The 17,017-nt window shown below is 41.3% G+C and overlaps 1 protein-coding gene across 4 annotated transcripts in view; it reads left to right on the top strand.

Moving 5' to 3' along the window:
• PLD1 (phospholipase D1) overlaps nt 1–17,017 on the top strand; it is a 180,076-nt gene that overhangs the window by 120,956 nt on the left and 42,103 nt on the right. For all 4 annotated transcript variants that reach the window (XM_045850837.1, XM_045850833.1, XM_045850835.1 and 1 more), the window contains 2 exons: nt 6,374–6,484; nt 9,023–9,111. In XM_045850837.1, the coding sequence (XP_045706793.1) occupies nt 6,374–6,484; nt 9,023–9,111 (200 nt within the window). The remainder of the gene's footprint in view (nt 1–6,373; nt 6,485–9,022; nt 9,112–17,017) is intronic.

Below are 17,017 nucleotides of genomic sequence, written 5' to 3'. Positions count from 1 at the left end.
ACTACCAGCACCAAAAGTGTTGTTTGAGGAAAGATCCAGCAGTTTGCTATGGCATCGCTGATTTGGATCTACATAATTTGGACATGGATTCAAGGGAATATGACTGTATAAGCGAAATGCCTCATTTACGTTGTACTATGTGCAAGTAGAGATAAATGTGTATATAAGAAATGAAAAGACATTTCAGACCATAAATCAAATAATAAAGTAACCAAGAAGATAGGTCACTTCAGAGAAATACCTATAGCAAATATGTAGTCTTCCCAGGCTAAAGGAGACAACTAATTTAAACTTAGAGGCACAGATGTACATGCATTCCTAGGTAAGTTAATGAATATTTTATGAACCTGTTTAATTTTATTCTACTTAAAGGGAAAAAATTACTCATGCTGTAAGGTAAAATGGAGCCTTGATATTAAAAAACAAGAGAATTTAAGATTTGAGATGTCATTAAAATGGACTCAATCAATTTATCGAAGTTAGCAGATGCTAATTAAGCATCTGTTGAAAAGGCATTGCTGGGAATTAGGTAATTTTATGATCAGCAAAGGATATTCTATCTCATTGTTACATACACGTACATCTTCTAATGCCTGTTAGTAAAGCCCTGCTTTAAATATCCTCATTCATCCACGCAGGTAAGGCAGGTGGATGCTGTGCTGTGTCCACTCTACCAAATGCCTCCCTTGGTTCACCTTCTCTGCCACCTGTGTGTATGAAGTGCAGTGCCATCTGTTTGCACACTGGGATGCAGAGGAGGCAGAGAGACAAGGGGTTCTGTGCCTCTGGAGACGTAATCAGTCAGGGGAGAGAAAGCTGTGATGTTAAGGAATCCAGTTGACAACGGTAGGCATGGTCTTGGGACTAAATGCCAGTATGAAAGTGCAGACCAGCATGCTGTGAGAACTTGGCACACGGGAGGGAGGGAGCTGGGTGTCCCCTCTGAGGACCAAGCCTGCCTGTTCAGATGGTAAAACCGACAACAGTAAACCATTTGCCCTTGAAGAAGCGGTAGATGAAATGTAGGTGGCATAAAGCTCTGGCCTGCTGGCCTGGTTCATTTTGACTTCAGTGGGGAGGTGTTGCTGAATTTTAGAACTTTTTTTTAATCCAGGAAGAAGAAAGATACGTGAATGTTTTATGAAGATTAACCTAGATCAGAGTTTTTCAAATTGGGTTTTGCCTGTAAAATGCTAATAGCTATTCTAAAAAAAGATTTCCAAGGACAAATTCATTTTTGCAGGTTAAAAAATAGGATATTTTAGTGCCTTTGTTATGCTGATGCGTATCACGAAGTCATGAGTGAATAGGCTGAGAATTCCCCAAGCTTAAGTGCCTGAGGATCTCATTTTGTCCCTTGTCTGTTTGAATCTCTCCGAACAAGCATACTTTGGGACCGAAAGCTAACACACATGAGGAACATATTAGACTAGAAAGAGACTGAAAGCAAGGAGACAGGCAAGGAAGCCGTTATAGCAATTCTAGCACACACTGATTTTGTATTCATAAATTAATATTCTTTTTCTTCACGAGGACTCCCCGCAATTTTAAAAGGGTCAGACCTCACACAGCCTGGATCCCTGCTGGTTGCCAGTGAATGTTTTCCAGAACTGCCCAAATAGCTCCAGTTGTGAAAACAACAGGGACAGATAGTGTGCGTCCTTTTAAAGACAGGAGATGTCTGAGATGAACGGAAACTGAATAAAAAAAGAACTCCGTTTCACTTCTCCCTTTTGGTAAAGTCCTGACCACCGTATCGTTTCACTTCACATTACTTACTGGCTCTAAATTTTACCCACCTTGTTCTAGACGGCATTGTTTGGAGGTCATAAACATAGAGTGTTTTGAGGGTGAAAGCGATCATCTGGCCCAATCCCTGATTTTCCAGAGAACCAGCAGGGTGCAGGGAGCTGGGACCTGGCTGTGTAGGCTACTTAATTTTATCTTTTTCCTTTTTTTTTAAGGCTACTTCATTTTTAAGGGTTTAATATCATGTTTTTCAAGCTTTTCACTCTCTCAGCTGTTACGTGGCAATAGCCAAATGACCATTACATACCTTGGCTGAGGATTTAATAAAATGCTTCCTTAGGTTTATTCCTTTTAACATACATTTGAACATAGTTTTTAACATATTATATTGCTCATATATAACTTGGAGACCACAAGCTTCATGAATTAAAAAGTAGCAATATACTGTAGCCAGGGGAAGAGACAAATTCTAGCGTCAAAGTATTCAGATCCCAGCTTTGCTACATACTAGCTATGTAACCTTGGGAAACTTACTTTACTTCTTTATATGCATTACTTTCATCCATAAAACAGGGATCCTAATAGTATCAGTCCATAGGGCTGTGATGATATTTAAGTAAAGGAATCCACACAAAGCATTAGAAGAGCCCTGGCTGGATGACTCAGTTGGTTGGAGCATCATCCTGTACACCAAAAGGACATAGGTTCAATTCCTTGTCAAGGCACATACCTAGGTTGCAGGTATGATACCTGTTTGGGGCACATAGAGGAGGCAACCAATCAATGTTTTACTCTTAAATCAATTTTAAAACATAAAATACATATTCTCAGGTGAGGATTTTAAAAAGCACTTAGAAGAGTACTTGTTTGAATTATATCAATATTAGCTATAACCTTCAAGCTTTCCCTAGTTTCAAAAGTTTTTTATATAGTTTCCCAAGTTTTCAAAAGTTTGCAGCAAAAAAATTGACTTTCTTGGGATGGGTCACCAGGCTAGTTCTGGATACAAAATTTTTATGTCATGTATTTATTGAAATGAAGGAAAAGCATCTTCAAAGTTAATAATAGATAAAATTATTGTTACTCTTTCATCTGTAGAAGGAACCCCAATTATTTCTTTTTCTAAATAAAAAACATTTATTCCATTTAAAAAAATTCATTGCATTTCATTTACACTTTGTATACTCTGCTGTATGTATACTCCAATATAAAAATGTAGACAATTATTAAAAAGTCATATTTTAAAAACTAAAATACTCTTTAAATTAAGAAAAGCAAACCCTGGGCCCAGTCACTCCAGTCGCACACTGCCGGTGACTGCGCCCCACCCCCACCAGCCATCACACACGGTTGTTGGGGTCCGCAGGCGTGCCAGCCACCGGGACGGAGCGATGGCACTGCGAAGCACGCCTGCCCCCTCCAACACGAGTTTCTGTGTCTAAAAGCATCACCCCAGCCTGAGAGCTTCTTCAGCAGCTTCCACCAACGCTGTTAGAGTAATCCTGGGTGTTTTCCCTCAGTGCTGGGTGCTCTCAGAAGCCTTCCAAGAGCACTCAGAGAAGACAGCAGGGCAAAGGTGGCAAAGGTGTGAGGTTGGGGGCTGAAGTAAAGATGGTCCCGAAACTGCTTATACACAGAGTATATTAAAACAACAACAACAAAAAAAAAACTCTTCTCCCTAAGAAAAACAAACTAGATTCTTAAATGCTATCATTACCACTGAAGATAAATGAGCTAGACAGAGGACAGTTGACATGTTTATTAAAGTAAAAGGAAATCCGTGATGCCAAATTAACATCATTTTAGAATCAATACATGGGAACAGCCCTTTTTATGAAATCGGGGAGCTTATTGGAGAAAAGCCATTTCTTAGAAAAGTCATTGCTGAGAAGTCCTACCAAGTTGAGGGAAATATTGCCTCTGGAATCATGTCTTTAATCAGTTTCTCCATTAATAAAAAACAAAGAAAGGAAAGGAGAGAGGGGGAAGATGGGGAAGGGAGGGAGGAAGGAAGGGAGGGAGGGAGGGAGGGAGGGAGGGAGGGGAAAGAGAAACTATGCTGACAATTGTGAATGACATTCAAATATACTGGACAAATTTGTTCCTGTGTTTGGGATGTCAAAATGTCAAAATGAATGTTCCAAAGGATGTCAATATAGGAATCGATGTAGATTTTAAAGGACAGCAAACTGTGTTGTTTTGTGATAGAATAAAGCAGGTAGGGAAGGGTTCAAGGAAGCCGTGTGACTTACATGGAAGGATGGCAGGGAAGCTGTGTTCCACTGGTGCACCAGCCACACTTCCACGTGCCACTGGGGCCTTGGCTGGCTGATGCCCGGTGAGCGGGCAGCGTTTGGTCCCAGCCCAGCACGCTGCTAAGCTGTCCGTGGATTGTCTCATTTAATATTCACCAGTCTGTAAGTTGTACGCCCAATCAATCCCTAATTGTTTCAAATGAGGAAACTAAGACACTGCGAGGTTAAAGTAACACAGTGAGTAGGTGGTGGGGATGAGAGTGGCCTCTAAGCAGTCTGAGTCCAGCGCCTGAGCTGCTCACTGCTCAGGGGAGACTGTTTCCAGCGAGACCCAGGGCAGTTGCAGCCACCAAGGGCGCTCCAGCGAGGCACAGCTGCGTGTCAGGCTTGCCTTGTGGTGCCATCTTCTGCTGCCACCGCCCCAAACCCGGCCTCAGCCATGTGTGTGCTGCTTCCAGGCTCCCTGCCCCTTAAGTATACCCTTCTTCCTGGGACCTCACGGCCCTTAAGTCTTATTCTCTAAAAATTGTATTTTCTCCCTCTCCTTCAGCCTTAAGGTTAAAGATGATGTACCTTAGCAACAAAATTCAACATAAATTTGAGTGAACTAAGAATTAAAACTTCTGTTTGTTCAATCTTTGTTATTTCTACTAGTGGACAATAATGCAGATCTTTGGGGATGAGGTGAAATCAGGATTTTTTTCCCAGTGGGGGTCATGTTTATCTAAATTTTCCTTTATGAGTTTTCCTTTGAGATATTTGACTATTTCTATTCACAAGTATATTTTCCAGTTTTATTACACATATTCATTACTACAATTACATAAAATGCTTTCCAGGGAGCTGTTTTGTACTAATACCTCACACTGAATAAAGAAATAACATTTTAAGGATGGCACAACCAATCATTTTAGGAACTATTAAGTTTCAATTTCAGTAGCCTTATAGATGCAATTTTTTAAGTTATTGATTAGAGTAAGAATTGTACCAGATTGTTTATATATGGGATGGGCAAAAGTAGGTTTACAGTCATTTGTATGGAAAAGAATAATAAATAATAGGAACAAACTCTGTGTTTCGCAGACTCACAACCGCAAACCTACTTTGCCCGTTTTTGTGTAACAGACAAAACTGATTATGAATCAGATCATTTCATATATTTCTAATAACTACAGGCCATTTTTCCAATTTTCAATTTCTGTTGACCTCATGAAGAACAGCATCAACACTCATTTCAAATCAGGAAGAGTAAATCTACTTTTATAGTGATTCTTACGTGATGTCTTGCCATTATTCAAGGAAATCACCTACTATACACCCAACCCTGTACTGTAATACCAGTTAGAATGCTGAAAAAGATGATGGCCAGTGGTGCCTTAGTGTTGAAAAGCCTTCCGTGTCATCTAGTGTGCCCTCTCTGCAGTGTCGCTGGCATGGTCTGCCACCACTCAAAAACACCCTCTGATGTTCTCATTAATAATAGCAAACACTTAGTACACAGCAGTGACTGGGTGGCAGGCCTCCAGCGCACTCCACAGTAATTCATGCAATTCTTTCTTCAACCCTATAAAGCAGCTTCTCCATTTTATAAAGCAGGAATCTGAGGCACAAAGAGGTCAAGATCAAAGCCACTAAGTGGCTGAGCTAAGCTTTGGACCCAGGCAGCCCCACGCCGTGTCAGTGTAGTTCACATGCATTCAGGGGTCTGAGCTGGAAGCTCTTGCTGTGGTCTGGGTGGGAGCAGGCGAGTGTCTGATTGGAGGGAGGCCGTGATAAGAGGGAGGGAGAGAGCTGAGAGTGGAGGGGCACGCCAAGGATCAGACAGCTGATTAAATGAATCCCCTTGCCTTTTGGCAGGTATTACTCTGAACAACATCTGTCTGAGGGAGGAGGAGTAATAGCATTATCAAGTCAGAGCTAGGACGGCCATGTCATATGGTTCGTACCAGGACACTTTGGGGAGTAAAAGTGGTAGTAGTAATAAAGACACCAGGACAACAGGAGTTCTGGGGTAATAGTGGTGCTATCATGGAAGAAGAGAACAAATGGTCACCCTACTCAGCCACCGGAAGGGTACTTCTGAAATACTCTTGGTAGAAACACTTCATCGTTTCCAGTTTTGAATGACAAATATACCGAGTGGAAGAAGAAATACTCAGTGCTTGATTGCCAGCTGGGCTCCTTCCCTATGGGCCAGTTCCCTACGACCAGTTCCCCACCCGCCTACTCTCACTTGACCCACACAGGACACTCAAGCCACTGTACTCATTCAGTTGTTCAAAAGAAAATGGATTGACTTTATTGTATCAATATATCTGGTGTCAACCCCACTGTCTTACGTTTGCTCATTTCTGATGGCTGCCTCGTAGCTGCTTCGCTCTGCTGCTGACTGGTCTGCTGGGATCAAGTACCATGAAGAGTCCATCCACACAGCTTACGTCCACGTGATAGAGAACAGCAAGCACTATATCTATATAGAAGTAAGTCTTGATCGTGTAAATCGCTACGACAACCCGCCTTCCCATAAATGCCATGCAGAGACTGCAGGGTCCCCAAACTCAGCATCTATTGGATTAAGTGTATTGATATGTGAAGAGGCCTTACGTTACCTGAATTTTTACTTCCCCAGCATACCTGACATTAACTCAGAACTCTAAAAGAAGTCACCAAGATCCTTGTAATTAAATGTATCAACTCATAATATTGTTATGTCACACTCCAACATGGATGTGAACATTGTGATTTGGCTGGGATTGGAAGTGTGAGGCATGTGCTGCTTCAGGAGAGCATAGACAGGTGTTAAGTCGCTAAAATAGAGACCCCTGGGTGCCACTAGTGTGGGGATGTTGGAGAAGGGAGAATGCAGGCAAAGGAACATGCAAGAATATTGAGGGCAGGTACTACCTCCTTCAATCCTGTATGAATGACTGACTATTCATTACAAATCTTTTCAGATCCCAGTGTCTGTGTTCAAAGAATAGGAGGAGATCTAGGGACACTGGGTTTACTTTGGGAACTTTAAGTGCATTTCATAGTCCATCTGAAACTACCTCCGAGTACTTGGAAAATCCTGAAAAAATTAAAAGTCATGACAATGCAAAAATAAACCAGAGCACATGTCTCTTCTTTATTTCAGTTTTGTCTTTTTCACTGAATTTTGTAAAAATGCATGGAAGGAGATGGCGTGGCTAGAGAAAATCCTTCTAGCCCTGCTTTCCTCCCCCTTGAGTCCTGTTCATTAAAGGCAAGTAGGAAAGAATTAGAGACTTATTTATTTAACAGATGTAGAAAAAAAGAAGGTAGATTAAAAATATTAGCAAGCTAAATGCAATGTTGTGTCCTGGATCAGATTATGCAACGGAAAAAGGACATTAGTGAAAAAAAAATCATGAACCATGGATAAAGTCTGGAGTTTAGTAATACTGATACGATGAGTGTTATTGATTTCAAATATTATAGCATAATAACGTGAGATGTTAAGAGCTGGCTCACCCATTACCAAGAATCCTTTTGCTTTACCTCTTCTTGGTAATGCCAATGTTGATACTCATGGATGAGGACACTAACCTGGTTGGTATACCTCTAGTCAAGGTAAGAGATCAGCATTCACCGTGCTGTCCCCTCAAAAGAAGTAAAGGACATGGCACATGGCCAGCCTGTGTGACAGCTGCTGAGGAATGCCATAATGTAAATTCAGGAAAACAAACACGGTTTGGTTGCACTGAGATTTTGATTGTTTGATGCCCTAAGGGGAAAGACATTCTCAAATGAGTTTCTGCACAGTATCTTCTTATAAGTTTGTTTTCAGGAGGCAGTTTACAGATATATGTGCTTAAGTATAAAAATGTTTATAGTAATAAACATGATAATGTTACATAAAGATGATGATATACTGACTCATTGTTTATACATCTCTTTAAGATGATCAGCAAAGGTTACTTTGTGATGACTATACTTAAAGTTACAGGGATAGTATAACAATATGTCTAAAGAGAACATGTAATAGTGATAATGTTTGTATCTAATTTTTAACATTCCTCCATGCAGCAACTAAATCTTTTATACCATGATAATGTTGTACCCTGGATTTTTAGTAAAGGTGTTGTAGAATGCTTTATAGATGCATGAATAATAGAAGCAAAGGAAAAAAAAGAAAATTATTCCTCTTTCCATTTTATTGGTCTATTTAAATATATGCAGCATACAAAAGAGATTTTTAAGCTACTTACAATAGAAGTTCAGGCACAATAAAAGACCAAAACAAATAAGATAAAACCAAAGCAGATACTAGTCAATAATGGAGAAAGGTGGATAAAATTAGACCAGGATTCTACCATCTACCTTGTTAAAAAAAGTAAACTTAGCATGAGACAGAATGTTTGCCAACATAGAATTTTTATTGAATCTATTGGGGTGACATTTTTAATAAAATTATATAGTTTTCAAGTGTACAATTCTATGACACATCATCTGTATATTGTATTGTGTGTTCACCACCCAAAGTCAAGTCTTCTTCCATCACCTTTCCCCCACTTTACCCTTTTTTTTTGCTCATCGCCTTTTTCACCCAGTCTTTGCTGCCCCCTTCCCCTTGACAGCTGTCAGTGTGTCCTCCGTATCTGTCCAACATAGAATTTTTAACCATAAGCATTTATGCCATGTGTGAATCTAAAAAATATCTGACTTCCCTATTAGTTAAATTTAGAATGTTCCTACCATTCATTCTAAGCATGTAACATACATGCTTAGTGACTTTGCGTAATGAAATAATAGTTTAGCCTTTCGCTTGACGAACATGCTGCACCCGTCAGTACCTGGGAATGCATGTGACCCAGAGTGAGATGAGGCTTCTTGTATTCTGTGATTTACTTTCCTGAGGTGATGTCCGGCATCAGAGCATGTCTACTATGTCAAACATTTAAAAAAATACTGATGTAGATTTTGTCGTATACCACATTTCCCTTAAACACCACTAAGACAAGGAAGACTTACGTGATTGTCCTACCGTTTTTCCACAGAACCAGTTCTTTATAAGCTGTGCTGACGACAAGGTTGTGTTCAACAAGATCGGCGATGCCATCGCCCAGAGGGTGCTCAGAGCACACAGGTAAGGGTCCGACGTTTTGGTGGGGCTGTAACTGCGGCTGTTCTTGCGTGTACTGCTAAAGAGACTTTGGAAGGCCTATTCTTTAAAAAGCTGCCTTTTCCTTAGCAGGCATGATTTGGTTCAGCTCGCAGGTTATTGGTTCCTTAAGTCTGAGTCAGTGGCCGAGAACTTTTGAGTCTCTTCTCTGAGGGCATGTGAATTCTTCCAGAGCACAGTCACTTGTTCCCGGCCAGTCTCTTTCCCATGCAGATTTGCGATTTGATTTGTTCAATAGCAGACAATGAGCTGTGTTTACTTAGAAATCAAAGCAAAAGAGTCACAATATTTTTCCATGAGTTATATTTAAATTCTTGTTACCATCTGTCTTATTTCTTCAGTTTATGGGATTATTTCTTAATAACACTTTTATTAAGATATAATTCACATACCATACAATCTACGCACATAAAGTAAACAATTCAGCGACTTTTACTGTATTCACAGCGTTGTGCAGCCATCACCTAATCATTTCTAGGATATTTTCATCACCCCAGAACGAAACCTCAGACCTTGGTCATTGCTCATCCCCTTTTGTCTTGGCCCCTGGCAACCACTAGCCTCCTTTCTCTTCTGTAGACACGCCTGGTCTGGGCATGTCATGTAAATAGAATCATATAATGTGTGTTCTTTTGTGACTGGCTCCCTTCACTTAGCTTGATGTTCTCAGGGTTCATTTGTGTTATAGAATGTGTCAGTAGTTCGTGTACTTTGATTGACAGATAATATTCTGTTACCTGGATATACTACGTTTTGTCTATCCATTTTCAGTTGGTGGATAGTTGGGTTTTCACTTCTTGATTATATGAATAATACTGCTAACACACATTCTGTACTAGTTTTTATGAAGACATCTTTTCATTACGCTAGGGATAGAATTGCTAGATCGTACTGTAACCCTTAAACAGTTTGAGGAACTGCCAGGTGGTTTTCAAAAGTGGCCGTACCATTTTACCTTTGCACATTGTATGAGGGCTCCAACTTCTCTGTATCACCCTCAGCACCTACTACCTGTCTTTATGATTCTAGCCATCTTAGCAGGTGTGAAATGGTGTCTCATTGTGGTTTTGGTTTGGATTTCCCTAATGACTCGTGATGTTGAGTATTTTTTCTGGTTGTTTATTAGCCATTCACATGTTATCTTTGGAAAAATGCCTGTCAAATCCCTTGCCCATGTTTCAGTTAGGTTGTCTCCTTGTTGAGTTGCTCAGAGTTCTTTATATATTCTGAATACAAGTCATATATCAGATTTATGATTTGCAAGTATTTTCTCTCATTTGGTGTGTTTTTTCTTTTCTGGTAGTGTCCTCTGAAGCCCCAAATGTTATAATTTTGGTAAAGTCCAGTTGATCTATTTTTGTTGTGTTGCTTGTGCTTTGGTATCAGAGCGCTATGGCCAGTGCCTCGTCCAAGAACATGGGCATTTACTGCTGTTCTCATCTAAGGATTTTATAGTGTTAGTTCTAACATTTAGTCTTCCATCTATTTGGGGTCATTTTCGTGCATGGTGGGAAATAGAAGTTCAACTTCATTCCTTTGCATGTGGATGTCCTGTCGTTTCAGCACCATTTGTTGAAAAGACTGTTTTTTCCCCACTGAATTGTCTTGGCACCCAGGATGCTCTCTTTTTACGGCTGACTTTAGCTCCATGTAAAAGCAGCAAAACAAATAAACAAAGGGATTGCATTTTATTATTTCAATCCATTGAACACATGCAGTGGAGAATGTTAAGTACATACGCATTGGGTGATTAAGGCATTTTTTTACTTTCAGTGACATGTGGTGCTTTCAGATCTTTTCTTCATGTGATAAATGGGGGTGTTTAGTCCTAAGAATAGTTTGTAACAGTAGCCACCACCATTGTGTATGGTTAATAGTTTATTTCTACAGACTCTTACCGAATCTTTGCAACAGCTCCTGAACATAGATCATATAGTTTTTGTTGCTGTTATTGTTGTTGCTGTCCCTATTTGTAGAGTGAAAAGGTGAGATTTACGAGGTGCTGTGACTTGTGTAGGCCACTAACGGCAACAAGCAAAAAGGCTTTGAGCTCAAGTCTTTGGACTTCCAACCCCACGCCTTCCCCCACATCATTTACCTTCAATTCATTGACAGGATTAAAAACCCCTTCAGGGTTGCCCCAAATTAAAGCTAGAGGGTTGGGCTTTGTTGTCCCCTCCTCCCACTCACTGGTCGTCAGATGCAGGCTGCCTGTGGGAAAAGGGCATGAGCTTGGATGAGGCAGGTCTCTTCACCCTGTGCAGGACAGTTCTTGGAGAAGAACTTCCTCGTGGGTAGTCAGGGGCCAGCACTCACAGTGGCAGAGGGAATGGCTGTCTCCACCCCGCAGTGAGAGCCTCTGGGCAACACACCATAACACCTAGCGCATCCTGCAGGAGGTTCAGTGAAGGGATCCCCACCTTTGCTACACATCAGAATCACCAGGGGACCTTTGCAAAAACACAGAGAGCTGGACTCACCTCCAGGCTTCCTGGATTAGAAGTTTCTGGGAGGGGCGGGTAGCCCACTGCATTTTATAATGTTCCACAGGTACCATCAGAGCACAGCCAAAATTGCTTACTGCTCATCTAGAACAGCATATATGACTATACATATTAATAATGATCTGTGCTATTACAGTTGACCTTTGCCCTTTGCCTTCTCATATATTTTTTAAAAGACAGTCATCATAGATTCTGTTTCTGAGATGACCTTCGTAAAAAGTCTTGTCTACTATTGAACATACATGCACACACACACATTTCTTGCATCCTTGCCAGCCCTCCAATTCTATGGGTCAGTGTATGTCTTATTTACAAAATGGCATTATCTTTCTTTCAGCTCTTGCATTTCATGATGCAGGAGTATCTATTTTATCTATAAAATATATTTGACAAAAAGGAAAAATAATTTTTTCATGAAATTGGAGGAAGTCAAGGAAATACATTAAGATGACAAATGAGCTCAGTGAGCTGAGCAGTGAGTCATGAATTTTGGAGCTGGGACCTGCTCATAAGGAGAGCGGCTCGTATACCTGCCATCTCCACTTCACTCGTCCGGGTTATTGGTTCCCTGCAGTACGTGGTCTCATAAGGACCTGTAAGTTGTTGTTGTTGTTGTTATTGTTTTAAGTGTTTGGGAGCCTGGAAGAATGTATTTCTCTAGTATATTACTCTCTTTAGAGATCTGGACTACTTCTAAACTCAGAGCATTTTGGGGCTGGAAGGCACCTTAAGCTACTTTCTGACTGCACATTTCTCGGTGGTCCTGCAGGCCGCTCCTGAAGGGAAGGGAGCCGTGGCGAGAGCGTGGTAAGGCAAGGCAGCCTCTGCTTGTGCTTTACCGTAGCGAATGCTTCCAAGTTCACAGGGCATGTTAAAGACTGGCAATTTCATGCCCACTTTGTAGAAAGCAAAAATCAAGTCCATTAAATTTCAAATTAACTGGGTCCTATATCTCTGATCTCCTGAGTCTCACTGTCCTTGACAGTCATGTGGCATGTCTATCACACATTCAAAGTTTTAGTTCATTATACACACCTGTCTCAGAAATATATTTTGAATTTTCCCCTTCTCTGTATCACCATGTTATTATTCATCTCCTGTGTTAATTGCAACTGTAAAGTAGGTTTTCACTGAATCATTTCAAGTCCGTGAGCTTCTATTCTTAGGGAAGGTAAGGGTGGACTTTAAAAGTTCATCATGCAGGCTGCCAGCAGGGGGGCCCTCCTCTTCACTGGGGGCCAGGGTGTGCCATCCCCTAGTTCGCGCCTCTCACCCCTCTCTCCCTTCGCTGACTTCTCCGCTCTCCACTCTGCTGAGACTCAGAACTTCCCTCCCAAAGTCACGTGCCTAGCAACAAGTATAATTTTGGCTCTTGGAAAAAGAATAGAATATAGCACCAAGCAGACAGAGGGAAGTGACAGTCAGCATTTGGCCAGCCTGACCAAGGAACACAGGCGCTCCTCCAGGTCCCTCCCACCCTAGAGAGATCAGAGTCTTTAAAGTGCCAACTCCCTCACCTGGGGTGAGCCCTTATATTTCTTCCAGTGCTGGAATCCAGCCCCATACCAGTTCCCCGAAGTGAGTTCTCTGCTTCCCTCACTTCCTCCTGCTTCCCCCTTAACAACCATAATTCTCTGCAGAAACAGGTTTGTGCAAAGCATTCATGCTCGGTCCATGACCTAGAGTCTCAGAATATTGTTCACCCCATTCTGAACTAAGAAGAGCTGTGGGAATCTCTGCAGAAAACAAAAGGTCTGATCTCAGAAGTACAGCTGTCCCAGGCTTGAGACCAGCTCCCAACCCACTTGAAGCCTGCCTTTGACCACTCAAATCTGACCAGGTACCAGGGAGAAGAAATCATAATCCACAGTCTAAGACCAACTGGTTTATGCCATATTTGGATGAGCCAAAAGAGAGAGTAGAACCAACTGATCAGGTGCGTGCATCACTTTGCTGCCTTGGTAAACAGTCAGGAAGCGAGAGAGTGAGTGCATCGTGCACAAAGTGGACACACGCAATGAAATAAGCAGTTGATTTAATACCTCTGCATTTCAGTATTAAACTGCGTTAAAATACAACATTAAAGTGCACTGAAAAAATACAGAGTTTTGAAAATCGCTCAGCGTCTTCATGCCTCCTGTGACTGTAGACAGCGCCAGACAGGGCCTGCGGTCTACCCGTGAGTGAGTGGCAGGGGGCGCGTTCCTCTGGGAATCTGGGATTGGTTGGGAGCCAGGTACTAGAGACCTGGGTTCTTTCCAACCCTGTTATCCACAGGTATGTGACCTTTTCAGTGTATCAGTTTGCCTTTCTGACACTGTTTTTTTTAATCATAAAAAAAACCCTACCTTATGTAGCTCATGTGAATGGGTGTGAAAAAAATTTGAAAACCATAAACTGTTACTTCATGTAAGAAATTAGAATGTTTTTACAAAGAAATTTATCATCTAGAAACCTGCTGGCTCACTGTAAATTCAAGCAGGGAAAAGAAACACAATACTCAACTCAGCTGCTTCAGAATTAATATTTATGTTAGGAACAGAAATGATTTAACTGAATAGATGTCTAATGTGCCTTATTTTAAATTATTTGATGGCTGCTGCTGGGTAAGTGAAACTTACTCCGGTTTTCCAGCACTGGTGCTCACTCATCCTGAGAGGAGAAGAGGCACATTGTTCAAACACTGTCGTAGGGCATCAAACTCGTTTTCAACACCATTAGCCTCGCAGTCGCCTTCAAAGGGCCGAATGTAACTTTAGGACTGTATGAATGTAACTGCTCCTTAACTAGGGGCAAGGAGCCCAGCGCTGCTGCTGGGTAGAAACAAGGTGCCAGCCGGATCAAACAAGGTGGAGGGCCAGATTCAGCCTGCGGCCTCGTGTTTGCCTCCTGTGGGCTAGAGGTTTCCTGCCAGAAATCCACGGCTGACACCCCCTAGGAATTGGTTTTTGGATTCCTCATCATCGATTTATAGCACTCTCCCCCAGAACAGAAATGAAGTAAAAGGTATTCTGCAGTATAATATGAGTTCAGTTTTGCTTTGTTTTGTTTTAATTTTAGGCACTACTTTATTATTCTTTGAAGGTGTAGAAGCTTTCTAATTGAAATCACTGGTGGTTCATTGAATAATAGTGTTACCAAATTTTTGAGTTGTTTCACATCCAAGCTGCTTTATTAACACTACTTCATGTATTGATCACATCAACCTTATCAAGTAGATGTATAATGACTCTCTGAGGCCAGGTGAGATCAGGCAACTTGCCCACGTCACACAGCTACTGGGGAGTGGACCTGAGGCTCCAGCCGTGTCATTGGGACTTCACTGTGTGCTCGTCACCGCTCAGCACGCAGCTTCCTGCATTCCAGGGAAGTCAAAAAGTTCTAATGTTAAGCCTTCCAGAGACCCATGAGAGACACTTTATTCTAAAATAATAAAATCAGATGAATATTTTATTTATTTATTTATTTATTCTTTTATTGATTCTAGAGAGAGGGATACGAAGGGAGAAAGAAAGGGAGAGAAACGTTGATGTGAGAGAGAAACATCAATTGTCTGCCTCTTGCACACGCCCCATCTGGGGACCGAACTTGCAACCTAGACACGTGCCCTGACTGGGAATCAAACCTGCAACCTTTTGGTTTGCAAGATAACACCTAGTCAACTGAGTCACCCAGGCCAGGGTGATATTCTATTTTTTAAAGTAATTGCTTGACACATAAAAAATTCTTAGGCTTAAAGGAAATTCTACATCTTATAAGCACCACATTCTATAATTTATTTGTGTACCAAATTGCACACATGGGTATTTTTTTTTCTTTTTCAAAAACTAGAAATTTATGGTCAGTTAACTGGAGTTTAAACATGTGAAATGTTCTGAATGTCCTGTTGTACAGCATTCAGTCTTTGGGAGGGGGTATGTTTTCAAAGCACCGTCTTAAAGAAATTTAAACTGCAATTAAAATAAAAAGAATAAAAAGCATTTAAACTAAGATACCACTTGCTGGTTTCACGTTTTTTTCTTAGGAGATAATTTCCAAGCTCTATAAAATTTCTGGAGCAGAGGTGACATCACATCACAGCAGGAGAACTTTTAATGTAGATAATTTTTTTTTTTTGCTTTTTCTCGATTCCAAAAATTATGTACATGGTAATCTCCACAGACAGAGAGAGGTAAAGGTCACACCAGGAGGAGACCAGCAATCATAGGGCCTGAGCGTGTGCCCTGCCAGAAAAAGGAAGGAAGAGGGAGAGTCTGTAAAAGTGAGAATGAAAATGCTGGGCCTCGGCAAGAACAGCTGAATAAAGGGTTTTGTGGAGCCTTATCTGGGGTCACAGAGGGACAGGGCCATGCCTGCCCAAGACGGTCAAGTCCTGAATTGAAACCTCCACAGTGAGCTAACCTGAACACTCTTACATTTAAAAGCTTTGCCATGTTCCAAAGATAACCAACAGAAAAGACTGTATGTGTGTCTGCTATATAATATATAGTACTTCATAATCTATAAAGTCACACATGGAATATTCCAAGTCAGTGCTAAACAGGGCCAGTATTTCTAGTGGACTAGAAACGATTGTAGCCACCCCCCTCTTTCCCCCCTCTTTCACAGAGGAGCAAACTGAAGCTCAGAAAGATCCTCCACATTTTAAAAGAATTACCAAACACTAAGGAAATGGATTGTGTCCCGCCAAGGAGCTGCAGACCCAATTCCCACAGAACTGATAGCACTGTGGTATAAAACTCTCCACACAAAGCACTAAGGCCCAACTGCAATTCTTCTTGTTTCTGCAAGCAGTCACTGCAGCAAAAGCTACAGCAACGATAGGATTCATAACCAGCTCTTGAAGTTTGCGGCAATGAAATATGATTTATAAATCTCAAATTCTCAAGAAATACAGCATCTCGTCACTGGAGAAGCACAGTGACCTCCTTTGGGGTCTTCTTACAGATCCACAGACGCCCCTTCTCCTGACTCCCTCCACACTGAGGACGGACCTCGGGGTGCAGGAGGACGGGGGTCTTACGTAGAGGAGGACAAAGAAGGAAACAAAGGCGCGGGAAGCCACTGCCGCCGCCCATGTGCGTGGTGAATTAGTACTCCCCTTCTACGGGGACAGACAGTGTGACAGCAGTCATGAAAATTAAAAACACTATTAAAAATTCCATATTCTCATCATCCTAAAAATGTCACTTTTTATTTTTCCATCTCCTTTTTTATTCATTCATGTTGATATACACACTTATATTTTTGTTGACATGTCCCTTTTTTGTTTCTGTAACTCACCTGAATTTCTGTCTCATGTCCATGTCTGTGCAATAGAAGGATTTAGTTTCATCAGTTCCTGATAAATGTGTACAGAATTAGGG

Source organism: Phyllostomus hastatus, unplaced genomic scaffold, assembly GCF_019186645.2.
Source record: "Phyllostomus hastatus isolate PE091 unplaced genomic scaffold, TTU_PhHast_1.1 phas_contig_86, whole genome shotgun sequence".
Classification (NCBI taxonomy): domain Eukaryota; kingdom Metazoa; phylum Chordata; class Mammalia; order Chiroptera; family Phyllostomidae; genus Phyllostomus; species Phyllostomus hastatus.
The sequence above is the reverse complement of the archived record's forward strand: the minus strand, read 5'-3'. Positions and strand labels throughout refer to the sequence as shown.